General features: G+C 43.0%; 1 protein-coding gene across 1 annotated transcript in view; it reads left to right on the forward strand.

The window, feature by feature from the left end:
• Nucleotides 1-1,530: 1,530 nt before the first annotated feature.
• The window catches only part of LOC104961762 (tetratricopeptide repeat protein 28-like), a 55,178-nt gene continuing 29,809 nt past the window's right edge, over nt 1,531-26,899 (forward strand). Inside the window, exon 1 of the mRNA XM_010790099.1 lies at nt 1,531-2,313. Coding sequence (XP_010788401.1) covers nt 2,287-2,313 — 27 coding nt within the window. The 5' untranslated portion in view covers nt 1,531-2,286. The remainder of the gene's footprint in view (nt 2,314-26,899) is intronic.

Consider the following 26,899-nt stretch of genomic DNA (forward strand, 5'->3'; position numbering starts at 1 on the left):
CTGATGAATAGAAACAAATGTACTAACTGGTTTAATGCTGTCTCATATCCAGTGATGAATGCATTTTGGTTTTGTGTTGCAGCAGCTGTGTTCAGCCCCAGAAGATTTGTTGTAACTGTTGATAGCTGTTTTCATTCAGTGACTGTGGCAGTGATCGCGGTGCGAGGTTTCTATACCAGAACAACCATGGCCTATGCTTTCAATTTTATCCAGCCCACTTCAACATTTAATGATTAAAAAGTCAGTTTTTTAAACCTGGAAAAGCTCTGACCAAATAATGCCAAACACAAATCTTTGGCAATGTTATGCGTCTGATGGCCGTGTGCAGTAAAATATTGCACAGTTTATGATATGTGACAGCTGCTCTCAGAAGGAGGAAGTAGGCAAAGCGTGCACAAACAGGGCTTGATTTGTCTCCAGCGTCCAAGGCTCTCCATCCTTTGTGAATCATGTGAAAGAATTCAATGTGCTATTCACATACAAATATTCAAGGATGATAGCCTATACCAATGTGCTATCAAGGCACGAATCACTGGAGTGATGTTTTGTGAATCTCCTCAGCTCATTATCACCAGTTTGAGTTTATTATTGCAGGTTTTATTTTCAGACACACTTTCCAATTTAATGGACTGTATGAAGCTCTTTAGTGATTCCGATCCTGAGTGCTAAACTACGGGAGCAACGGGCTGAATTTAACATCGTAAGAAGCCTCCTGCGCTCTGCTAATATGAAACATGGACTGGTCTAGCAGCTCAACTACTGATTATGTTTACCCACGGCTTTGCCAAGGCAGAAGAGGCAATGGACTTTTACCCAATACAAATCAAACCAACACTCTTTAGTGATTCTTTAAGAGATATAGGGGGACATTACATTGCAAAATCGTAATACCTAAAGGGATGTTAATGTGAAAGGTTAGAATGTGACTGAGATAACAAAAGGATTCGTGATAATTCAACAATTTTTCTGTGACGATTTCCCATAGGTCCTGCTAGTCTATCCCGGCAAACAAATTTAAAAACGAATTTGATATGTTTTTATCATTATTATAAATTCCTCCATGTTGTGAACCCTATCGCATATATATATCAAAATTGTTGCGATGAGTTATTTTTCAAATCGTGCAGACCTAGGCCTTACAGTATGGAAAACACAATTATGTTGGAAATATATGTAAAGTATACTGACAACTTTTACTTTGTACCCACAAATAGTTTTGACGTTCCTCCGCAAATCCCCAAACCATAGCACAGTATCCTGTTTATTCAGCATGATGGACTGGCACAGCAGGGTGGCACGTGGCTACAGAGACCGTTCAGAGGTTCATTTCCTGGAAATGTGTCCTTGAGCAACACACCAAAACCACAGCTTGCTTTCTGTCTGGAGGGCAGCGTCAGTGTGGTGCGTAAATGTGAAGCGCACTCTTCGGCCGGCGGCGCTATGACCCAGCTGCTGCAGCCTGCCCAGCTCCACCGCTCCAAGTCTGCAAAGCTGGAAGAACGCATGGAAGGAAGTCATCTGAGAGCTGTAGTCCAGTTTGTTGCTGTTGCTGGAATCAGGATATCCTTCCAGCTCCTCGCTGAAATTCCAGGGATTTTTTTTTTTGCTGGTTGTACACCCTCCTCCCCCCTGAAAGTAATCTCCCCGCTTGTCGCTCTGTCTCCGCCGGCCTCTCTTGGACTGTTTATCCACAAATACTTCCAAAAGTGTGTTTCGACCACTGAAAAACGGGATTTGACAACTGTGATTATTTTTTCTGCATTTCCGCACACATTCCGTCTTTCGGTCATTTCCTATGGATCGAAGAGAACAGATTGGACATAGTCTACCCATGTTGCGCTGGACTAATGGTGTTGCCTACATACACGGAGGACTTCGGTTCGAAAAAGTTTAGGAATTAATTTTTCCTAAAACACACTCCAGATTGGTGCTGGATAGGCCGACTCTGCGTGAGGAGGGAGTGGGTTAGTAACGGACTCGTACTTTGGATTTACGCACAGGAACATTTCCCTCAAACACTGTCGGTCGACACCATGTGTCTCTGATTTATTCTCCGATCTCAACTGTGGATTTAACCGGTGTCTGATTTGTGTTGACTGGACTGTCTCAACTGAAAAACTGCCGCAAAGCTGATACTCGCACATCATCATGCATCGCTTCTTGGAGAAAATCTGCTGCAAAACTGAGGGAAGTCGAGAGGCAGCATGACTTGCGCTCTGGATTTCTTTGAATCTACATTCCATTATCCTATAATATCTTAATGCTGTTCAATTTTGGTTTACAAATATGATGAAATGGCAGCCCCGGAAGAAGGTGAGTCTGGCTGTTATTTTTCTTCCAATTATGGCGATAAATAACGTTTCTGTGTTAGAGCACAAGTTGAAAAGACGTGGCTCAGTCACAGACTGCTGCTCTTTCTATTCGCTTACTACAAATGATGCCTATAGATAGCACTAAGCAGCTTAGCAGTATGCTGTAGGCTTCTGTACTGATCATTTAACAAATACTACTTAGAATGATGAGCAAGTTTTTATAGCATTCATTTGAAGATCTTTCTCCTATTAATACATTTTCCCCTCTACCTTTAAAATATTGTAAGAGAGGCACTTATCAGCTGTTGTTCACTGCACTAAATACAACCTATACTGTTCATCCATAGTGCTAATCCGGGGTATGACATGTATTGCTATGTTAATGTTTTATACTCTGACCTGTGTTTTGTATGTTCTGCACCTCTTAACAACATCATAAAGGCTATCATTGTTATCTGGACTAATCAAGAAATCAGTGATTCATATATCCTGTAGTGAATATTTTGAGTTGTGGGCACAACAAGTGTTGAAACCTGGGTTAAAACAAACTTATGACAATTATCCATATTCTGTATATATATAGAAAGTGAAAAATTGCATCTTACTAATATTTGCACCTTAAACTTTCAGAATGAACTGGCACCCCCCTCCTTTGATACCTATATATTTTAGAGGACTGTAAGAGAACTAAAACATGTTCCTTGCTTTCTTTTTTCTACGAGTACGCACATATTCTTCAACACATTTGTATTCATCATGCATTCTTATTGCCCCATTTTCGTAGCCTTGGAGTATTACAACATGGAAAATGTCTGAAAATCATCTGGGGTCTATAAAAAATGGAATGAAATGCCTATGGTTTAGATTTTTACCAGCAGGGGGCACTTGTCTGACAAGAAGCAGCTTTCCTTTGCAGAAGTGGGCTTTACACTGGTCTAAAGTGAAAGATTAAAGGATGGGCTCTATCACATCATCCTAATCTTTATTTTCCCCAAAAGACTTTGAACAACAGCAGCATAAACGTTTGCACAATTGTTTTCTGTGTGGCCCAGATTTTTCTGCCTTGTCAGCTGAGACATGATGATGTTGTGTCTGTAACTACCCAGTATAAATAGCACTGGTTACACATACAAGAAGTAGCGTAACCACTACTACTGGCACTGTTTTGTAGCTGAAACCCACTTCATTGTGTGTGATCTAAGTGATCTTGCAATCTCTCTGCCTAAATTAATTTTGGTTTGTCGTTTGTTCCACATCAAATGTCATTAATGAGGATAATCTCACCCTGAAAGATGAGATGAAAGTAAATAATCAAAACCAAGCTTCTTAATGTTGAATTATCATCAGAAAAAGCTGTGAGCATGCCCAAATGATTTCTACAGCTGTGCAGTGTATCTGCCAAAATCATCCCTGAGACCCCCTTTGAGGACTAAAAGCCTTTTCCCACTGCGGGAATTGATTCCCCGCCACACTGTAGTCATATGAGCTCAAGCTTGAAACACATCATAAAAGTAACACTGTCCTTCATGTGCATACTCTCTTTTCATCACAGACCTGGTAAGGGTCTGCAAAGGGTGAGCAAACAAGTGTACCAAATCTGATGACTATCATCAAGGAGGGGATAGTTACTGCATTTTTTGTGATGTTGATTAATTAACCTGTTGGTCATGTTGCATGCAAGATGCATACATATGATCACAAGCAAGAAACACACTCACAGGGCAGGGAACAATAATTTAGATTACTTGCGATCCACATAGTGTGTATGTGTTTGTGTGTCCTTCTGTATGATGTTGTCTATTCACCCTGGCCTTATGCCAATCATGTCTCCTGACTAAGATATTGAACAAAGAAGGTAGGACGCTGGAATACAAACAGCTTTTGTGCTTCGCATAGTAAAGAAATTGATTTCTGTGTAAAGCAGTTCTCTCTTCTAAAAGTGCACACACAATGATGTCACAAAAGATCCTTCAATTTCCCAATCCTGCTTCTTGTTTATCCACTTTTCAATCTGTCTCTTTACTCCACTTGTAGTACGATGGGAATCAATAGAAAGTGTAGGAGAATCAAATTGATTCGGGCTGAGTGTCCTGTCCACCTCTTTATAATGGATTATACTAATGAGTCAAAATTACAAATCTGTTGAAGAGAAAGGAGAGCCATTCCCTTAATGTCGCGGGTAGATTGCTTATCTGTTTTGGAAAAAGGAAAGGAGTAAAATCTCTATCACTGGGGATTTGTACGATTCACTTTTTTTTAATTATGTTTGATGTAGTTGCTCTGAGCACCAGAACCAATTCAGAGAGAGTGTCTATTACACAGCGTTTAAATGTGATAGGGGAATCATGATATGACTCAAGGCTGCCATATGTTTTTGATAGAGGTTAGATACCCCTATCTGTATGGCCAGTGACAACCAATGCTTTAGAGGAGATCACCCTTTTAGAAGGCTAAGTGCGACAAAGCCCTTTTCCCTTTAAAGTACAGAGCCACTGATGTTTTGTGTTTGTGAGGCTGAGGAATGCTAACATTAGACTCATGCTGTGCCTAGTAGCATATGTGGGGAAGGGTGGGTGTACAGCGGCGGCCACTGCAGTCGTCTGTGGTCAGGTTGTATTAGAGGAAGGTAAGCATTAAAAAATGTGGACAGCACCTGTCCTGAGGGGAAGCTAACTCGTTGAGTCAGGTAAGAGATGAGCCTAAAGTGCACTGAGAGAAATGAAAGCCACCAGGTTGCATTCAGAGAATGAAGAACCTGTGGGATTGTGGGTTTTTAGGACATTGGATTGCTTTCCTATATTTGTGTATGTGTGCACACAAGCACATGACATGAATTATGGACTCCAGTGGTTTGGAAAGTTTCTATGTGAATGATATCTGCCTGTATCAGAAGGGTTTGACTCTGAGTTCAACTGTGATTTTTCTTTGTCCAAGGTTTTTTTTTATGTAACAGCATTTTTCTATTTCTAAATCATCTTTAGCCCATGTTTTCAGAACTGCTCACAACCTGTTAATTTGTTGGGTGGTCTCGTATTACGAAGCCATGGCTCTGCATTTGGAGTTCACATTATGCCCTGTGGCAGTGTGACCAAGTCCAAAGGAAGCCACTGTTTGTTTTTGTGGTTGTGCCAGATGTTTCTGTGGGTTACACACAGTTGACGAGGCCTTCTCACCTGAGAGGGCAGGACGCCCTGCTCATGTTTCTGTGGCCTGGCTCACGGGGAGACAGAACCTTTACCATCAGTGGGCGCACTCTTACATCTCTGACCATGTTCATTGGCTTTTCACTTCGGGGAGTGTCTCATGCTGCTTTTCCTCTTTGATTTGGTATTATTTATGAGCTCTCCTTAGGGGGGGGAAAGGGCTATCTCTGCCTCCAGTGCTCGGTTTGTCCCCGTGACGTCTCCTGGCTAGCAGCAGCCCAGCAGTTATGGAATACATTTACAACAGGGGAAAACCCATCAGAATGTGAAGAGAAGCGCTGCAAGACACATCTGAGCAGAGAAGAAAGCGGGTTAGGCTGTCAGTGGGAGAAGAATTCACTTGGGAGAAGAGAGTGCTGGACATAGATTGAGATACATCAGGGAACAAATGAAGACTAGATTGTAGGAAATTGGATATTGAGCAGAATAATTGCTGTAGATCTGTAGACATTGACAGGATCTGAGATGGTTGGAATTCAAGAAAGTGGGAGAAAATGGGAAAGGGTTGGAGGCTGGAGAATAAGATGGTGCAGGAGATCCGGAGTTTAGGAGTGAGAGACCCTAGAGTGATGCAGCGGAGATAATTAATGATAGGGAGTGATGGCACCTGCTGTTCCTGATGCTGCGCAGTATTTATGGCCCAGCATGCCGAGTGGAACGGGATGCGGCTGCGTGGCCAGCCCCCTGGCTCGTCCTCATGGGGCCTGAAAGGAAAGGTGTGGGGGCTGGGTCAGGTAGGAGGGTGTTACGAGGGGAACAGCAACTTAGCAATTCAGCTGAAATGTATGTGCTGTACTCGCTCTGTTAATCCCGGACCACCGCCTCCCAGTGGGAGAGCTGGACAGAGATGGAGGACAGGATAAAGAGCAAGGCCTTCCTACGTCTTATCGTGACGCAGTTGTCTGCGGTACTCACACGCTGAATGCAGGCTATATGCCCGGTAATGCCCTCTAGGGAGTCCACTGTCAAAACACAACAGGAGCAACAATTGAAACAATGCTGACTGGGCCATCCTGCTCCCATTAATCCTCATTCCTGGGACCTGCAAATTCCTCTGAGTGTAGAGATAGATTTTTGGCTAGAAACTGGTAAATGCTAAGATTGATTTATGTGTAGAGCGATTCATTTGTAATGTTTTCCTCCAAGCCTCAGAGCACTCATTTCTGATTTGCTACAGCTTTCCTTTACCCTCCAGTGGTTTTGTTTGAGCAAATGGAGCAATGTTTGAGTTTATTGAGGTCATTGTTCCAGGGGTGTGGTCAGCTGCTCGCAGGGCTCAGGAGGTGCCTGACTCTGGGTGCCTCCACCGGGGAATAAAGCGGACCTGACTTGATGGACCACATCAATAGGAACACATTTCCTTGTTCTTTCAGGTGGAACAGGCCTTTGCAGGACTTAAACTCTATTATTTTCATTCTTTTCATTGGTTAAGCTTCCGTATTATGTACTCAGTCTTGCATATACTGAAAGCCAGGGTTTCAGACATAAGCTGGCTAAAACATGTTTTGAATAAGGGCTGTCAGTGGCACAAAAGACACATCCCCTCAGCGTATGGCCTTAAAAAACATGCACACTTTTCTCTTTTTCACAACATTTATCAGAGTACAGCTGCCAACACCGCAGTCACAACATTCCTTAACTCCACACTGGACTGGTTCCAGTGGGCCGGGCATCGTATCAGCTCAGGCTTCTGGCCTCGCAGCTGTCTCCATCCAACTCAGTGCTGTGTGTACTGACAGAAATTAGCTGCTAGTGTGTTCCAAAGAGGGCCTGTGATCCAGTCTGGATGGAGACGTGTGAAGAGCACCACTAATACCACCCTGCCTCATGCTGACGCCCCTAAATCCCACTAATTCCATCTCTTCTTTTGTCAGAGATGGGATTCATAAGCCCCTCTTTGAAGGCTCAATTTTCCAGGAGTGTGTCCCTGGCTTAGCTGTTGGCTTCATGTGTCCAGCACTAGACATTTCATTCCTCAGATTGACGGCCTGGTCTGGCACCTGAGTGTTCAGTATCTAGACCTTGAGTAGTTTATTGATGATTATATTGACCGTGAAAAAACCGTGAGTCAATTAACCCCTGCATCTTTATTACCACTGCCCACTATAAATGGCACATATTACAAGAGAGGAGCAAACTGGATGAGCCTGAGCTTTGCTTTCCTCTTTAGAAAAGGAGTAAGTGCTGTGCAATGTTTTTACAGTCATACGGTGTAGCAGACACACACAGACGGCCTCAGTGGAGTGCTTCTCCAGGGGTCACAGAAACAACCAAGCCCAGAGCAGATTGTTTTAGTTCCCCTCACCGTCACTCTGGCCTATCTGGCCCTGCCTCTCCTTAGTTTTCCTACCATGTTGAATGTAGTGAGGGGAGCTAAGAAAGGTTTTTACTGCTGGCTGTAAAATCCTGCAGGAAGGAAGAAGAAATGGTGCCGAGCAAGACCCACTGAGCCTTTCCCCTCTCTGTCTCTCGAGGCTTGGTTTAGCTGCTGTTCCCTCTCGTAAGTTTGGATTTATTTATATGAGGCTTATACAGGGATACTTATGTCAGGCATATGTTTATAGTCACTAAGATATGTGGGCCAGGAGCGCTTCAATATAGTCCATGGGCTTGTCTCCTAAGGGAGATTCATGATTCCAGCACCCTTAACAAGGCAGACAGGCAGGTGGTGACTGACAGGCACGCTGAGATAAATTCAGTAATGAGGACTACAGAACAAACCTCTGAGGTCTACCTACCGTGCTCCCCTATCTAAAATGATCTCATGCCTCATAGATTTTATATATTTAACTAGAGGTTCTGTTGCAGTCTAATAGAGCCGTAGCTACTTACAATATAATGCTCTCTTTGCCTCCTCCCCCCTCATCTGTGCGCTCTATGTGTTCACCCCAACAGTGTTACCTCCTGTTGTGCATGTTCTTGCCTCTGAAAAAAAAACAAAAAAATGTTTTTGATTGTTGTTTGTTTGTGTCACTATCTGCAGCCTACATTTGTGGATGTGACTTGAACTTTAATGCTTACCCCAGCCTCCCAGTTCCAGAAAATTGCATTGCCACCTTTCCTTAAATGAGCTTTTGTAGAGAAACAATTATAGGAAGGATCTGTTTGTGTGTCCATGAATGCCAACTTGTTACTCTCACCTATTGTGTGTATTTTTGCATTTCAAAATGCCCTTGATTTGAGTTAGCCTTGAAGTCTCTTGGAAAATGATTGTCTTGACAGGTGAGCGATATCCTTGTGTCCGATAGGAAATGATATATGGAAACGCTGCGATATTATCATCCATCAGAGGTGGAATACTTTTCTATCTTCTCTCTGGCAGCCAGTTATTCCCCTCCTCCAGCCCTCTCTCTTGATCTATATTCATGTGACCGGGGTCAGAGGCCACATTAGAGCATGTATTGTTCAGCAGTCTGAAGAGTGCTCCAGTTACCAGTGTGAAATCTCAAGCATCAGCGGCTTCTTAGTTGTTTAAATATACTCTACGAAGCAGAACGCAGCTACAGGGGCGGGCCAGACACTACACAATGTCTCTGGTTTGGAGTTACATTATTTTAACTAATGCTTGGCTTAATAGCCATGTAAAATGTGTTTGCCGACTTCGCCACCTGTCTGGGTGTTCTGCATGATGGAATTAGAACATGTTTATTGCTATGAATGCTACTCAGTCTTTTGCTATAAAAACGGGTATATCCAGTCGGTCCAGCTGCTTGAATGAGGGCTGTAAAAAAAGATACATAATCGCTCATTGGAAGAAAAGACTATAACTTGGCACACAGCAGTTGGTGTAACGCCTCAGGTGTGAAATCATTCCAACAATTTACATTTGAGAGTATGAGAGCCACCCTTCTCTGCGTCTTATGAACAATGTTGTCTTTTTCAGAGAAGGCTGCATCTGTTGTCGCACTATTTCCCAGGCATAATGGTGCAATAGTGTCTTTTGACAGAATAGTATAGTTCAGTTGCCCCATTAGGTCTGTATGAAGCTAAGGCAACGCTCAGGTGTGGAGATGCTGACTCAAACTGCACTGCCCTGTGGTATAATGAATGGATATTTTGTGCTTTACAGACACTGAATGCGTCTCGTTTGTTGTTGCTGGGCAGTTCACTGCTTTACAACACTTCCCTGGGGACATTGTTTTAACATAGCCATGGTGGCTGGCATTTGGTCATGTGAAATTATTATCCATGCCTGTGTCTGTCAGTGGACACGGCTGCATGTGTCCATCATGCTCTTAGCAGCAGCAGAAGCCTTCGTACAGTAGGTTTCAGTAAGGCTGCACAGCTGAACTCACACACTTACTTCTTACCTGGAAGGATACAGTTTCTATTTTCTTCCAGACAACTGAGATGTTGTATTATTTATAGCGGTGCAGAAGCTCAAAAGCTATCATCTTGAAACTCATATGTATTCATATTAGGTTCTCTATTGCATTATAGTTAGTTTGAGCTAGGCTATTGACATTTACACATCTATTTCCCCCAGCTTTCTATCCCTCCAGCCCCTCACTCCTCCATCCCCGCATTGTGCTGCTGCTCCGAGCTAACAGAACAGGGCCTCGGGCAGAGCAGGTGCGGGCTGCTGTGATGGTGGCTCTTCTGACGCACACACACATGCATGGAGGCACTCAGGGGAGGGGGGACAGGGTTGGCTGTGGTACCGCTCTCAGTAAAATGGAAGAACAGGATTGTTTGTTGGACAGGAGGAAGAGCTCTGTGCTCGTTGTGTTTTGTGGTGGAGAGTGAGCAGGTGTTTAGAAATTAAAGCAGTCCTTCATGTGCCAACATGCTCTTGGTCCCGATGGTACAATTGTGATCTGGTAAAATCCTGTGCGCTGCAAATCTGTTGACAATGCTGGGTGTTTCGCTGCCAGTTTGGGTTTGAAGTTTGTCTTTCTGGCAAAAAAACAAATCTAATTTAATAAGTTGGTTTGTGCCTGTTGCTTTGATTGTACAGTTGATGAAATTACATGGCTTAAGGCATTTACACATCAATAGAAATATTGGCCTCGATGCATTGATTTTGGAATGATAAAACAACTTTGTTAATAAAGAAGGGATACTGTCAAAAACAGTATGGAAGAGGCACAGTTACACAAATAGATTAATATTTACTTTCTTCTTTCAGTGGTATCTTTATTTCTTCATGTTGTGCTTTGTTCTGGAAAATAAAAAATGTACTTGACATTTGAACGGATTTCTAATCAAAATGAGAGACAAATGTAATGACTGTGTGATTGAGCTGTCAGTCTGATGACTGTCGGCAAGACAGCTTTGATAAAATCCTTGGAAATCCTTTATTTCAGCTACAGGAGTAATAATTAGAAACAGATGAAACATTTGGAACAATAGCAACATTGCTGATCAGTGTGCCGCTTTTCCTCAGTGCTCAGTATATGTGAGACGTGTTTCCTTTGTAAATGGAGTTTGTCGGTCTTCTGAGCACAGTATGACAAACAGACAGATGGACTGGCAGGTTGACAGATAATGGAGATGCGAAAGTGGCGAGCGACACTCCTTCTGAGACACCTCTTTGACTGTTATCACTGCCACTTGTCCCCATTCCCATAAAGAGACACTCATTTAATTCCCCACGCTCGTTTCCTGAGATGACGGAAACTGTCGCCCTGGAAAGGAAATGGCTTTTATCAGACAACGCACACAAAACAGAAAGATGTCATCCATCCAGAGCGCATTCTGTTGCTCCCATCAGCTGTTGATGCACGTGCTTAGTTGTCTCAATCAGAGCGCCTCTTTAAGTGCTTTCCTGTTTGGGAAATTAGCGTCAAATGATCTTGTTTGAGTGCCCGTCTCATCTTGGCTTGTGTGATGGTGAGTCCCGGGGGGGTTTGCATGAGGATTCAGATCGGAGGTTGTTGAGAGGAGGGGGAATTATGAAACCTGATTAGAATATGGTTTGAGTTAATTAACTAAGGATCTTTTTTTCCTTCTCATTCCATCTATCTATTTGTAATCTAATTACCGATGGTGGTTTTCCAGTTCCTATCATATGAAAATGTAACTGCATGGTCCCACAAGGAAGAGGGAGGGAGGGAGAAATGATACCCCTCCCATTCGCCCACCCACCTCCTCCTTCACCTCCTGGTCTCATCCTCTTAAAGCTGTGCTGAGGAGCTAACAGATGTGATGTCAGAGCAATCAGAAGGCTTTGTTTCCGTCAATGCTTAGTTTATTCCACCGGGCGCTGTGAAACGGACACCATGTCTGTCAAAGATCCTGTAGGTGTCTCACCATTTAATTAATTTAGCTTAAAAACGGCATTAAGCGTTACAGAAACAATGACCTGATTTCTTCACGTGTCATCAGACTCTTGCTAACACCTCCACATGTTATGTTTCTGTAGGCAACAACTCCACACGTGACTAGTTGAACATAAATTGCATCATGCTTTTATTATATGGAGAATAATGAGACCATTGTGATTTGATATTGTAACAGCGCTATGGTAATAGTAGCAAATGGTGGGCTTGAGTTTTCCAGCTGCAGTGTGGACCCCAGACATAATTAGGAACAGATGGCGGAGGACCTCTCATATTCGTTTCTGTCGTACTTCCTTCTACCGTCTTTGTTCTGCCTGCTTCTACCAACTTCTGTGTATCTCTCAAACTTCTCGGAGTGAAGTAAACTTCTTGGTGCTGACACCCTCTTTTGTTTCTGCTTGTTGAATATCTGAGCAGCTCTTGTCATGGTAGCTGATTGGAAAGATCAAGAGCTGCTCTTCAACTCAAGTCTCTTTGTACAAAGAAGTTAAAGGCCAAAAATGCAATTCAAGCATTTCTGTCTACCCTCAGAGATGACACTCATATTAGTGCCAACGTCTTGCTTTCCTGTCTCGCATCTTTCTCTTCCTTTTTCTTCATTGTCTGAATTCAAACCCCTCATCTCTCCCCATCTACCTCTGCATATCCTCTGTACTTCATCTTTATGTCGGTGCCTCTTAGGAAGAAACAGCCTTTAGCTGTAAATTGGCCCATTCCTCACATTTCATTTCTGAAAGTTAAAGCAGGTAGAGAGAAGTGGGGGGAGAACATGCTAGCCAAGCACATTTTGGTTGAACTGTGAATTCATTAGTCTTCCTGGGCCAAAACAAGGGAATAAGAGTTTTTCTCAAATTAGCCAGAAATCATGTCCTCTTCTTCTGTTGCCTGTACACAAGCCTCTTATATACCGGTCGTGAAATGAAACAGAAGCAGGCAGTTAACAGAGAACAGTTTACAGCACACCAGACTCGGTGCTTTCCTGAGTGAAAGACATTTCCATTATTCCACCAATGTGTAAGTCCATAAAAGCATAAAATTAGATATCTGTGGAGCATAAAATTAATTCTGAGACCTCTACAAAAGGTCAAAGGATATTTTCGAACTAAACCCACGATTAGCTCCTTGTTTTACATACAATGTTAATGCTTGGTTAAAAGTCACCCAGTGTGGAATTGGTATGTCCAGTCACACATTAATCCAGCTTTGAAGTCTTTAAGTCTTTTGTGACCTACTAAGGATTAGGGAAGAATTTCCCATATTGTTCTGATGCGTGTACATAACATTTGAGACATCATTGAAATCCACAGTTGCGGCGCATTTTTGCTGCTGTGGCAATCTGTTCGCGTTCGCTGTCCCTTTTTCCCCTGTCGCCACTTTCCGCTGTTGGAGATTAGGGGAGGAAGGGGAGTGTAGCAGCCAATTACAGTTATATCTTTGTCCACTGACTGCAGCCCCTCTGCTCAGTCAAAAGAGCAACCCTCTTTTCTCAAGCAGCCCAATTTGTCAAGATCACTCATTCAGATTGGTGTCGTTTTTGAGTGGGGGCTGGTGTCTGCCTTAAGAGAGGAATGATTACGGCGGAGGCAGATGAGAAGGCAAAATGCAGATGATCCTTAATCTCTTTTGAGGAGTCGCACCTCCTCTTACTTTTCTTCACCTCTTTATCTCATGATCCCATTTCCTTTTTGTTCAAGGTCTTCCCGGTGTCCCATTGACCTCTCAATTCTTTCTCCTTGATTCCGCTCTGTCTTGATCTCCTTTCTACTCTTCATTATCTCTTCTCTTTCTGATTCCATTTCCCATCTTCCCATTTTTGTCTTACACTTTCTTTCCGCTTGGCAGCAGATTCCTTTAATGTGTGGATGACACTGCAACGACCCTATGTAAATGTGTAGGCTAATCTGGGCTTTCATTAGTTTGTGTACATGAATATTGCATGACTGGTTCTCCTGCGCTATCCCAGATTAGTGCTCAGTTTTTTGCCTTGGTTAATTGAAAACCATTATAAGTGTCAGGAGTCGTGCTCCAAAAAGCTTATTTCTAAGGCTGTATGCTCAGGCTGCTCTGATCTCCCATACCCTCCACGCCCCTCCCGTCAAACCCAAAGCCCGCTTTTCAAATGGACACCAATCAAAAGGCTCTTCTGGGAGAGGCAGAGCAGAATGTTGGGAAATGAGGTTAAGTGCGCAGACTGACCGACCTTCAATATTGCTACGCCCTTCCTTATCAGAATGTGACAGCCCGTGAGAGTGTGGAAAGGAAGAGCTTCGTGGGACGGGTTGTAATTGGACTGGGATACCAGAGAGTAGATGAAGCATTCAAGACTCCAACCTGTCTATTTTCAGTGCATGTAGGGTCTGAGATCACACATTAAAATGTTTTTGACAAGAGCTTCTGTATCCTTTCGCATGCAATAAACAACACAACATCCATTTTCAGAACCTTTACATCCCGTATTCATTTTGGGTGGTAGAAGACGAACATGTAAAAAATGTCAACAGTGAGATCCTAATTTGATGCTCTGTATTTTGTTGCTGGTAGTTAAAATCTTCAGAAGAGTGTCTGTGGGGTGCTATTTTAAACAAGCCCCTCTCCCCTTCTCTATCTGATCTTGCGTTGTTACTCGGGGACATGGGGGGTTGAGCAGAGTGTGTCGAGACTCTTTGGAAACAAGGTCCTCCATGTTGCCCCTGGACACGTTCCCCTTGTCAAGCAGCTAATTTTATGCAACCCTCATCATGCCTTTGGAACAGAGAAAGAGACGGAGAGAGATATTATCTTCGGGGTAGTGCCGAAATAAGAGGAGGAAACTGAGTGGAAACTCTTGCTATGCATAAAAGCAAGCGCTATATCATCATGGGAGCATGTTTTCCTGCCTCCATCCTCTTTCCTCATTTATGATTTTGAGACTGCTGTTGACGGTCTGATTCCCTTTTTACGTGCTTGGGAAATATGCGAGACGTTTACACATCAGCAGAGATGGATATATATGAATAGATGTGTATGTTTCACAGAGTACATTTTGAGAATGCCAGTACCTGTGGCGAGTGTTTACTCATACCACAAGACTGTCCCCATAATTTCCTATATTTTCCACACCATTATTTCTCTGTCAAATATTTGTTTTTTCTGCACTTTCTCACACCTGTGCTGGTTTGTTTAAAAAGAGCAACGGAATTCTATTTTCTACTTTGACCTTGATGTTCTGCTGACACATTTGTGTGTGAGACGCACATTATTTTTCCAGCTGAATACTGAAGCATTTTCCTCTGTTGCAAAACATTTCATTTCCTTTTCCTCTTCCCACACCTTTCCCCCTCTCTAGTACCACCACATGATGCTTCAATGCTGGCTTCAGGAATGGAAATGAGATGCACGGTGGCACTGTGTCAAAGAGCAGCAGATTGAACATTAGCCTGAATGGTCCAGCAAATGTTTGCAGATTTTTTTTATTCAAATTAGCCCAGACTATTGGCACAGAAGCCAAGGATGCAGAGAGAGCTCGGCGGTGGACACCTGCTCCATTAACCCCACATGATGTGTTTGAGTGTGATTGCATGAATTATCACAACTACAAGATATAATTCTGGGTTTGCTATTTGTGTTTGCCTCTGTGTCTGTACATGTGGCCCATGAGAGCGTGAAAATAGAGAACAGAAAGTTAGATTTATCCGCCTTTAGCATCTGATTAGCTGTTATGTGGGGTATGTCTGCTTTGTGTTTGTTTTCCCAAAAGCAAAGTTTTCCACTTTTAGTCTTACATTTAGTCGAACAATGAAAGTAAACCTGAGCAGAGGGAGGGCTGCTCCTGGCTGACATCAGACAGCATTATTTATGGTGTGTGTGTGGCTGTCGTTGGTGTTTGACTTATTGCAGGGTCACAGGATGTGGGTGGATTTAGATGGTACTTTATCACTCTTACCTCACCATTCTTAATCAAGTCACGTCCCACCCTGTCAGTGTGCCGGGTCACCTCCAGTATCTGCATCTGTATCTGTGTGTTTGTGTGCTTGTGTCTGTATGTATAGTATATACTGTATACGTGTGCTGCACCACACCACTTGATACTATCGACTTGGGCCACACACCATTTACCTCCAGACGCTGATGTCATTTGAAGACCAGCATTCAAACTCTCATGTTTATGTGCAAAATTAGAGGACAGAACATCCCATTATACCTTCCCCTATGTCGATTAACCACTAGACTGCAATACTGCAAGAAGTAGACTTAAATTTACTTTAGATTCGATTTATGTTTTAACATTTGATTTTGTGCAGTCAGTCTTGTGCTTTTAAAATGTAGACATACTGTAGATCATATCATCAAAAGAGTACACCATTGCTTTACCATTGCACTTCTATGATTTTGTGGGTAAGGATTAAAGTCGATGCACCAGAACCAGATTTATATTCTTTTTTTATTCCACACATTTTTCTTACTTTTCAAAACCTTGCACCTACATTACCCACAATGCAACTCAACCGCTGACAGTTTAGTTCTGATGTGTTGCGTTTCTTGCAGTTCTTGCAGCCTCAAGCTGAGATGAGCAGCGGGCTACAGAGATCTGATAAGTTAAATCACTTAAGGCAATTTACAACATTTTGAGCAGCTCTTATGGTGCAACCAAAAGCTTTATACAACTTTTTACACATGCAGTATTACAACCCTAGAATTGAGAACCGAGTTGATGTGTATGCTCGATGGAGTTCCCCTTTACCTTGTAAGACTAACTCCTTGTTGTACTGTATATACAACTGTAATCTGACAGTGTCACAACAAGCTCTCCTCTTGTGTGGATCTGGGATTTTATATATTTACAGTATACAGCATATCGCCCACAGCCCTCCCTCTGTCCTTGGCTGGTTTGTTTGCGCTGACAATGGCTGCCTTGTCCCGCTTTTAACCTTAGTCTGCAGCCATGACTGATGGGATTCACCAGCCTCCTTCCTGCTTCACCTCTCACCGATGATATATGTGTGGGTAGAACTGTACCTATGCTAGTTTGTCTGTGTGTGGTTGTTTTGAGTGTGCCAGTGTGTGTGTCAGGTCTTTGACTTTGACCTATACTCTTGTGTTTTGTTTTTTACTGCGGGATTTGTCTTTGTGTGATTTAACTAGGAGTAGAACAAGTGTCTGCAGCTCTCCATCACACATGTGGTTTGACTAAGTCTCGGCTGACTAGATATCATGTCAGGCGGGTATTAAATGTTTAATGCTAGTGGATGTAGAAGATTGCCTTCTACTTGTCCTGATTAAATATTTAGGGGCGTCTGAATGGTGCATTTGACATTGCTAGGTGCTTAGGGACTCTGTTCTCTGTGTGAAGTGTGGGAACATAACTGACTGCCAGCTGTCTGTTTGGCTATGACTAGGGTACAACTGGGACCTCTGTGAATATAACTGGTGGCAGACCCAGAATGGGAGGTGAGAGGCGAGGTTATATTTAGCCATGTCCTTCCACAGCCCTGCTTCCTCTTTATACAGCTCACCCCTGCCTCTGTGAGAACCTTTGCTTTGTCCTTTTGAATATATGGGACACTGGACACGGATAAAACTTAGGTTGGCATACAAACCCAATTTAGATGTCTGCAGACAACTATGAGCCATGTATTTCTTAGTTCAACTTGATGGAGACAGCAAATGCTGCCAATTTTCATAATACTGTAAAATGGAGTATACATGAACTAAAAAATAGTGTTTCTGACTACAGTAAAAGTTCTCCAAAGGAAAGAGATTGAGTTTATTTCAGTTTCCATCTGGAAAAACCAGCGAGGCTCAAGTACAAAGACAGGCTTGGATTAATATCTTAAAATCAAAGAGCCTCTCACGCACCGAATGGCATAATCCATTTACCTGACATCTCAGTCCACACTGAAAGTGGAAAAGATGGCAAGGCAGCTGTATTTATCAGTTTGCTGACAATTCTTCATAGGGGACGCTGACAAAACTGTTTGGTATATAAATAAATGAATGTGTAATGTATTCAGATCCTTTGTCAGCTCTCTGGCTGCTTGGTAGATCAAGTGCCTTCATTTCTCCTGTGCAGATTACAGCAGATTTTACTGTTTGATATTTAAACATTGGCAACAGAATTTGAAATGTCCAATATAATATTCACTGAGCTTTGATATAAAATAGCAGATAAATCTTGCTATCATAACAATTATTATCTTCACAAGTACATTGGTGTGTATCTATTTAATGGATTGCAGTAGGCATTACAATAAATGAATAAAAAAAATACTGAGTGTGAAAATAGAATGAGTATGAAACCATGTAGAGTTGGCTAGAATAGATAGTTGGATCTCAGTTTCTGAAAATGGACATATAACTCTTCCCGTTGGGAGATGATGTGCAGAGGTCTCTCCCCTTCTTACCATATCCTTCTTCCTTGGTAGCAGTAAGAGGTGTAAGTATATCAAAAGCATATCCTGACATGGGACCCCTGGGATCGACTCGGTAGACACCTGGTCGCACCACAGATCACTTAACAGTTTGGGCTCACACTGGCTTCATTGTTCTGGGAAGCTCACAATGGAGAGATGCACACGGAGGCGTATTCTGCAGAGAGAGACGATGCATTCCTCTGAGGTTACGATGTAGTGAACGTCCTGGCACTTTCTCTAGCGCACACATACTCACATCCACATGGCTCATACAATCCAATAGTGTGTCACCCAAAAACAGTCTGCAACTGCTGAGATAAAGAGAAGGCAGGCAAACTGAGTCCAGCTGGAGAACATTCCCTCGGGTCTACAGAGGAAAACAAAAGTAAGCTAAGAGCATGTCTGACTTAGCCTGTCTGCTTGGCTGGCCTGTTGGACGACCCACAAAGGGACGTGGGGGATTGATCAGAGGAGAAGAGGGCCTTCACAGGAACAGCCTGGAGGCAGGAGAAACCTTCTGCTCCACAGTCAAATATACTTCTGAGGAGACAAATGCTCAAAGGATGAAAGCAGACTCAGATGTGATCGCCTCCTTAGCTCAGACATGTCCCACGATGTACGTAGATGCTTTTATAATAGTTGGGCGAAAGGCTCTGCATCTACTGGTGGTTGGCTGGTGCTTGTATTTGCTGGACACACCCTAATTACCGTACGACAGATAACTCGGGTTATTGAGTGGCTCTTGAAAATATAACAGTCAAACCAGCCAAACTCTCCGAGTACCATAGAGCAGATGTGCTTTCATGTTTTGATAGAAAAAAAAGCTTTAGAACTCTGTGGGGGCTCAACTAATGATTTAAAGTGTGACTTGTTGTGGTTGTACTCAAAATAAGCAGATTTCATGGCTGTCTTCACCCACTGTCTATTCTTTACAATATTCTAGAGGTTTTGTGGTTGGACTGTAATGCTATTTTCACTGTGTGGTTTATTGTTTTCGCTGGTATCTGTTTGTTTGTTGTACCATTCTCCTCAGGAATGTTGTTGGGTCTGCTTTTCATTAGCTGGACTGCAGTAAGGAATCTGACCCATGATTTAAGGAGGGGGGTAGGAGGGGTTAAAGCATGTATGCTATTGTAATCCTTTCGTGCCTCTCTCTCGTAACATTGGTCTGAATCACAGCTCATTAGTGTTCCTTTGATCCTGAAGTTCTGACTCCAGCACTGCGGTGTGCTGCTAGTTGATATGTTAATGCCTTAACATGACTGATTGGTTGACACATAACACTTTACTTCTAACTTCTCAGAATGTATTTTTGACTCACCAAGGGCTGCAGCTATCTTATTAACTTATTAAAATCATTTTATTCAACCACCATTGACATAATATTGAGCTAGTCATTGGTCTCTCGGTGTATTGCTATCTAAATATTTGTCTGTGTGGGATTAAACAAAGCCTTAATGCTAAGAATTTGGATTGATGATTTTTAGTATTCACATTTCTCGAGTTTTCGAGGAATGGTAGTTTAAGCTCTACTGTAGATGCACCACACAATTGGCTTTAACTGTCATCATATAAACTGCACCCCCCTCACCCCTTACCCCCCACACACACTCACACACACCCAAGGCAAACAGTGATGTTGTGCCCAGTGTTTAGGGAACCTTGCTGTGTGGATCAAGGCAGGATAAGTGGTAAAGTATGAAGGAGGCCTTATAGGCCCTGTTATGGCTGAATGGTTTAGCTCTAATCCGATTGAGCACGCTGGGGGGACTTGATGCGGGCATCAGGTCCTCACAGCCAGACAACCAGTGTGCTCACACCTGCCACTCCATTCACCTCAATGTTTTAGCTGATTACCGACAATAATTAAAATGTCTAATTATATCTGATTCACCATCAAGTAGGATTTGTAGAAATACAGATTATTAGCTTGTTTGGTTTTGGCTCAATTACCTACTTACCTCCCGTGGGAGCTGTAGCTCATAAGCAAGCTCTGCCAGCTCGATATCTCCAGCAGCTCCCCGTAGCTCCCCCTCTTTAACACCTGCAAGCATTCACACTAGGTCTGCCTTTTGGTCAGTGGGACTGTGTAATGACGTGGAGTTACCAAAATATGTTTTACTGGCTCACACATTGGCGGCTCTTGTTGAAAGAATGAATATTCAGAAACGGTGTCGCATGTAAGGAAACAGAAGAGCAGAGTAAAGAATTCGTAACAGCATGTCATTGGGGTTGTTGAAGTTTGACCAATCAAACCCACAGAAAACATGAGCAGGTTTCTTGAATATTGAAAATAAGGAAAGGACTTCTTCAGATTAAAAGCGAGAAACCAGTGGTGGAAAACGTGAGTGGCAGAAGCAATCCTCTAAAGCAATCTATAGCAGCCCATCCAGCCTTGAAGGAGCTTACAATAGCTCGGGCCGTTTCCTCAGCATTAGCAGTCTTGTGTGGGATGCTGTATAATCTACCTGCCAGATTAAGATGACATGGTCATTGTCTAGAAGAGAGAATTGAATTATGGTGTGTGAAGGGGGTTTAAATGAGATTATGGGGAAAGAACTCATCCAGCATGCGTGAGATTTGCAAAGTCAGGAGCTCGGCACGACTACACTACACACACTCTCACTTTTCTCATGCAGTGTAAGCTATTTTGCATACACTTAAGCACCAACACAAAATATGTGATTGTGAACATACACACACACTCACATTTGCTCTTGTACACCCATATAAATGTAGCCCATATTCCAGGTCACACTGCATCGGGGCTCATATGCTGCATCCTTAGGAAGAGATGATGATTTCCTTTCTCCTTTTCTTTTTCGAGTAACATTGCATCCTCTGTCTGTGACTCTGTTTTCAACTCACTAAAGTGTTTACTGCGTTGACTCGCTAGGGTTCCCCTAACACAAGTATATGGGCTAATCCCCAGGAAGAGTGTGATTAGCCTAACAACTCTGCAGCATATTTAGTACATGTATCTGTTCTGTTTAAGCGCGGCTAATCTCCTAGCATCCCCAAACTGCTGAGTTCTCATGATCCTCCCTCTTCATGTTTACACTTAAACTCTATATCTCTTTTCATGTTTTTCCTCATGCTCAGGCTGTTTTTCGCTTTCCCATGGAAGCGTGGCAGTATATGTGGAGGCTGAGTGCATGCACGTGTGTCAACTTGTGCATGTGTGTGAAGGGGTCTGATCTGTGTGGCAGTTTAATTCCTTTGGATGCTGTTATCTTAGAGGATCTAACTGTATGTGTTTCCCCTGAGGGACAAGAATATGTTTAGAGATGCTGCAGCAGCAGCTTACCATTTATATTATCATCATTGATCATCAGGTGATAGGACACACAAAAGGCTTTACAACAATAGTGATGGTATCAATTAATCACATTTACAGTATTGTACTCTATTAGATAGGATGTGATCCATTCCCTCTGAACTGTGTTTCTGCCACACATACACATGCATGTGTGTCTGCGCCTGTACTTCTACTAATGGTAGATGGATTAGAATTAGCAGATGGACTGTATTTGCATTAGCCACCCGGGTGATAACACAGACGGAGTCAATCTGGTGTGCAGGGCTGAGACCAGGTTGTTGCTCACTGGGGTAGAGCCAGGCCAGGACACCCTGTCTGGGACTCACAGCAGCAGGGGGTCCGGGTTGGGCCGGAGTCTGTCTGCATATGGAAGCTAATATTAAAGAGGTCAGTAGCACATTGGTTAAGTGGAAAATTGGATTTGAGTAGCTGTGTTTGTGTGAAGATTGAAGCAGGCAGATACAATTGGACATTTTACCGTGGTGCTTCTCTGCAAAGGTGAAGAAACTGAATATGACAGGAACATAAAAGGAGAGGAGGAGGTTACAAGTGGAGAAAGGCAAGCACAGTGAGAGGAGGGAGGGCATGTGAGGGGAGCTAAAAAAAACACTTGCAAGTGTTTTGGAGTCAATTAGTTTTCTTCCTGATATATTCTTCCTTTTTCATTTCCCTTTGTTCTCCATTATCTTGCTTGGTTATCACAGTCCCAAGCTCTCCAAAAACACTGTCACAGTGTTTTGCTAGGCGAGGCTTGTGTTTGTGTCAACCAACCATCACATTCCCTGCAGAGACGGCCAACTCTTTTCTCTTCTCTCTGTGTTTCTCAGATATCTATTCCACTCTGCTTTCTTGCTTTGAAAATATATACAGCGTGCTTTCAAGAAAAACCTTTTCAATGATTATGGGTGCACAATACATCCAAAAGTTGTGAAAAAGTTTTTTTTTCTATTTTACTCTAACTTGAAAACCCTGTTTTTCATAACCAATGCAAATTCATATCCCCATTGAAGGCCATGTGTGTTCTTCTCCAATATGTGCCCTTTACAACACCATTCAGCTACTGTTTTCTAAATGCTAACAAATGAGTCTTGAAGAGGTCAGGCAAGCCAGACTGCTGTGATTATTTCTCATCAGAATCCATACTAATCGATGGGAACTAGCCTATAGAAAACAGCAAATAAGAAGCATGAGGTTGTCGCGGTGCTGGTGCCACTAACAGCCACATGCAGACTGTGCAGGGTGTGAAATAAGTGGCAAACTTTTCCTGCCAAAAGCAGACGGCGAGAACTCTTTTTATAGATGCAGCTCTCGAGTTAAGAATTAAGAAGTGATAGCAACTTGGCTCGAACTACCCAAGGGTCCTTTGCAGTAAAAAGACACAGACGTACTGACAGATACTTAGTGGGTTGTTTTAGCGGCGGTTTACAAGCATGGCAGTTATGGAACAAAAGTAGAGATGAAGGCTAGTATGGTCTCCAGAGTTTTTAAGCTTTCGTGCAGACTTCTATTTTGGGAAAATGATTCTTTGAGAGAACAAGAGAGTTTGGGAGGAGGGTAGGAGAAGCAGCTTTTTTTTATTGCACCCATTACATGTCATCACTCCAAACTAATCATGTCCTGGAAATTGAGCCTGAGAAAGACTGCTGAGCTTGGATTTACTCTGCTCCGGCCCCCTTACCCTCCCCCTTTTCTTTACTCTTTCCCTCTGTCTCTCCCATTTCTTTCTCCCACCCTCAAATCGTTTTACCTCTTTATCTCGTTCCAATCAGTTATCCCCCTCCCCTCCTCTATCCATATCGGTGCCCTCTTTTATTACTTTCCTTCTCTTTGCTTACTTTTTATTCCCTCTGCTCCATTTTTCTCTTCTCTCCTTATTCAGCCTTTCTCTGCGTCTCTCATTCCCTCTCTCTTCTATTTCACTCTTAACTGCTGAACCAGGGAATAGCACCCCAGCTCCTCTGCCCTTGATTGTTTGCTCTCAGAAGAGCAAGAGAAGAAGTGGATTTTCAATTAAATTGGATGTCATTAGAACGACGCCGGCACTCTGCCTTTCCAGGGCAGTCTTCAGCTCGGGCAGCCCTTGCACATGCTTTGATGATGGCTCATTTTCATCAACGCTGTTCCCTTTTCTCCCTCATCCTGTCTTAGACACTTGAGCTCCATGTCTATGTGTGATCACCTCAGAGGCACAGCTCTCACACCAGTGGTCTGGGCTCCAGCAGACCTGTATCACAGTCATAAGGTGGAAAACTGCTAAGTTAAAATGCTGACTGAATCAAGAGAATCGCTTTCTGGTAATTGCATTGGCTTAATAGTACCAAGAATGCTATCTCCACATGACAGGTGGTCACGAGATGTGGCGTGATAAATCGCTGCATGAATTACAGAGAGTGTTGGAGTAGCAGTTTTGCTTTAAAGGTGAAGTGCAAGCATTTTAAGAGGAGAAACGATAAGCAACTGGATGGGAAATGGGATGGGAAGTGTTACAGGGGACTTAACCATGACACAGGGGACTTGGGGGCTTTGAATGGTTGAATCCTGAATGCATTGTGGGAACTGGTTATTTTCCAATACAAAAACACAAATAATTCAGGTCTGGGTGAATGAGTTTGACGCGCAGGAACAGAGGTGCCTGGGGACAGCATACAGATTACATGCGTGGTCAATCCCCCAGGGTGTGAAGAATGCACTTTTTTTCTCTAACACGGTATTTTCATACATATTTGAACCTCTCCTAGCTGTGATTACAACTCACCACAATGTCAATCTCCATTTCTCCCCACTTCCAGTCTGTCACCCCTGTCAGTCTGTGTGTGTGTTGGGCTTTTCTGTGTGTATATATGCGCACATTGTGGGGAGAAGGGGGGCCAGTTATATTAGATTTGGCAGAGGCAGCACAATTTGTCTGACATGTTGAGGGAGAAGATTAGAAGGGGAAACACAAAATGTATTCAGTATTACACTCTCATCTCACAGCTGTAGCAATTGATTTTTTTAAAGTACACATCGGAGCGCCTGGACTGCCGATAGCTGAGAGGGGAGGTGTGGAGAACTGCCATTATCAGGCCAAAGACTCCAATTCACACATGTAAAAAATTCAGAATGAAAAGAGGATAAACAGCAATAATCTGTTTCTGTGGGTGGAAGCGTGTCTAAAGTCATTTGGGGGGAAGCCGCTGTGTATGAGTTTCTCCACTGCTCTGGCTCATTGTCCTTTACTACATGGCTCGGCCTAAGCCTGCCCTCTGGGTCAGATTACTCACAAAATGCCTCATAGCCTTTCCAGGATTCCCCTAGTCTGGGTTTATCATTCTCACACACATTCAGCTAACCCGCTGGAAAGCAAGGGCAGTGTCTTAGCGCGAGTCCACAGTTTTCCTGCCAGTTGCCCAAACATTGTATGGACAACAAAACAGTGAGAGAAATGCACCCATCAGCAGTGGATTGCTAATATGGGTCAAGCACCTGACAAGCCTTCACAGCAGTGAAAAGTGTGCGGACAAACGAGTGGAATAGATTGAGATATCTGTGCTAAATAAACACAGTACACATTCACACCCCTGCTGCTCCCTGACCATAGAGAAGTTTGAACTTTAAATGAAAGCACCACTCAATGTCAGCCAGTTAATGTCGTCCTTTGGCGATAAATGGTTTCTTAATGGTTAGTCAAAAATGAGTGTAGTCTCATATGAAATGATTAGTGATGCATGGCTGTGTTAGAGAGGGAACATCAATCAAGCCTGAGAGAAAAGATGGCTAATGACACATGTGTCTGAGAGGCAGGGCCGAGGGGGTGGCGGGTGCTGATAGTGGCGGGGAAGCTGCCTTTCACACTCAAAGATGTATTTTTGTTCGCTTTGTTCTCTCTTCTTATCTGGGAACTTGTAATTATTAGTTGCTCACACGGACCTCATTTGAAAAGTTCACTCTCCCTGCTTCCTAATATGAAATTAGTTTGAATTTCTTTTTTTAAATAAGAATACTGATTGGACTTTTGTACAACTAAAATTCACAACAGAATCCCCTTGTATTGCGACATCACAGCTACAGTCAGGTAAACATGTGTGCCTCAGAGTGTGTGTCTGCTCTGTTGCTGTTGATGTAATGCCAAGCTCTTCTTTATGAGTCCCCTCTTCTCCATGTGTTGAGCTCTTCTGACGTCAGCACGACTTTGTGAACCCTGAAGCCCCACATATGATGTGAGCGTAGGAACAGAGGAGACTCTCAAACTCTCTCTTTGATCATTCTGGAAAACTCAAACCAGCTCCCATCATACTGAGCCAGTGAGTGGGAACACTTTCACACAGTATTTACCTTGATGGGGAATTGAATCTGACTTGGTGGAGGAACGTGACCCTCCCGGGGTTTAGAACAAAGTGCTTGTGTTTGTAAACAGATGCATAAATTGCATTCTTCTGAGCTGTGAGTAACAGCTCGCAGACTTGCACAGCCTGCACGCGGAGGTGTATAATTTCAGCATCCCCTGAGCTTCCCAAGGCTTTGGTTAAACATTCCGGAAATACCATCCTGGCGATCCGTCTTTGGCCACCATGCCGAGGAGTGGCTTCCTGCTCCTCCTCCCCTTGAGGTCTTGAAGTGTGTGTTGTTCCCTTATGGAGCGATCAGCTGGCACTTTGGGCTCCATCCATCTGTTCACACGTTCTCTACTCTTGTGTTATTCATATCTGTCACTCAATGTGCTGTATGTAATCCATGCGTTCCCTATGGAGGGAACAGTATTAGTGTGTGTTGTTTTATTAGATTGTGACACTGGCAGTTCAATATCAAGGATACCATCTAGAATATTTTAAATCATTTTTCAGGACTGTGGTTAAACAACTTAGTCCAGAGTCTTGTATGCCAGCTGCTATAACAAAACAACAACAACACAATTGGTATTGGCTGTGTAATACTATAAGGCTCATAGTTTGCAATATAGCAAAGATAAGGGTTTTTATATTCAAAATATAAGGATATCATGGTGATTGGCCTGTAATCTGTAACGTACAATGTGTTGGAGCGCTTGCCAATATAAGCACGAGTGTTATGTAGTGATGTCACAATGTCACAGAAGTAAACAAATGAGTACAATGGAGGCGTTAAAAGCAGGAGTGGAGGGTGTTGGAAAGGAACTCCCTCTTTTTTGATTTCAGCCTTTACAAACCACAAAAAACAATGTTATACCCTACAGGAAAGGGAAAACCCCAAAAAGCATAACAGGGCCCCTTTTAATAAAAAATGGCCCAGTTTTTATTATAATTGTATTTCTCTTGAAGTACAAAGATATTGAGAATCATACTGTATAGCCAGGCTGCTAATTAAATGATAACAACTGGGTTAAGATAACAAATAATCAGGTCATGGGCTAACAACCCAATGCCATGCATCCTGAAGC

The sequence above is a fragment of the Notothenia coriiceps genome, unplaced genomic scaffold (genome assembly GCF_000735185.1).
Source record: "Notothenia coriiceps isolate Sejong01 unplaced genomic scaffold, NC01 NC01_scaffold00033697, whole genome shotgun sequence".
In the NCBI taxonomy this organism is placed as follows: Eukaryota; Metazoa; Chordata; class Actinopteri; order Perciformes; family Nototheniidae; genus Notothenia; species Notothenia coriiceps.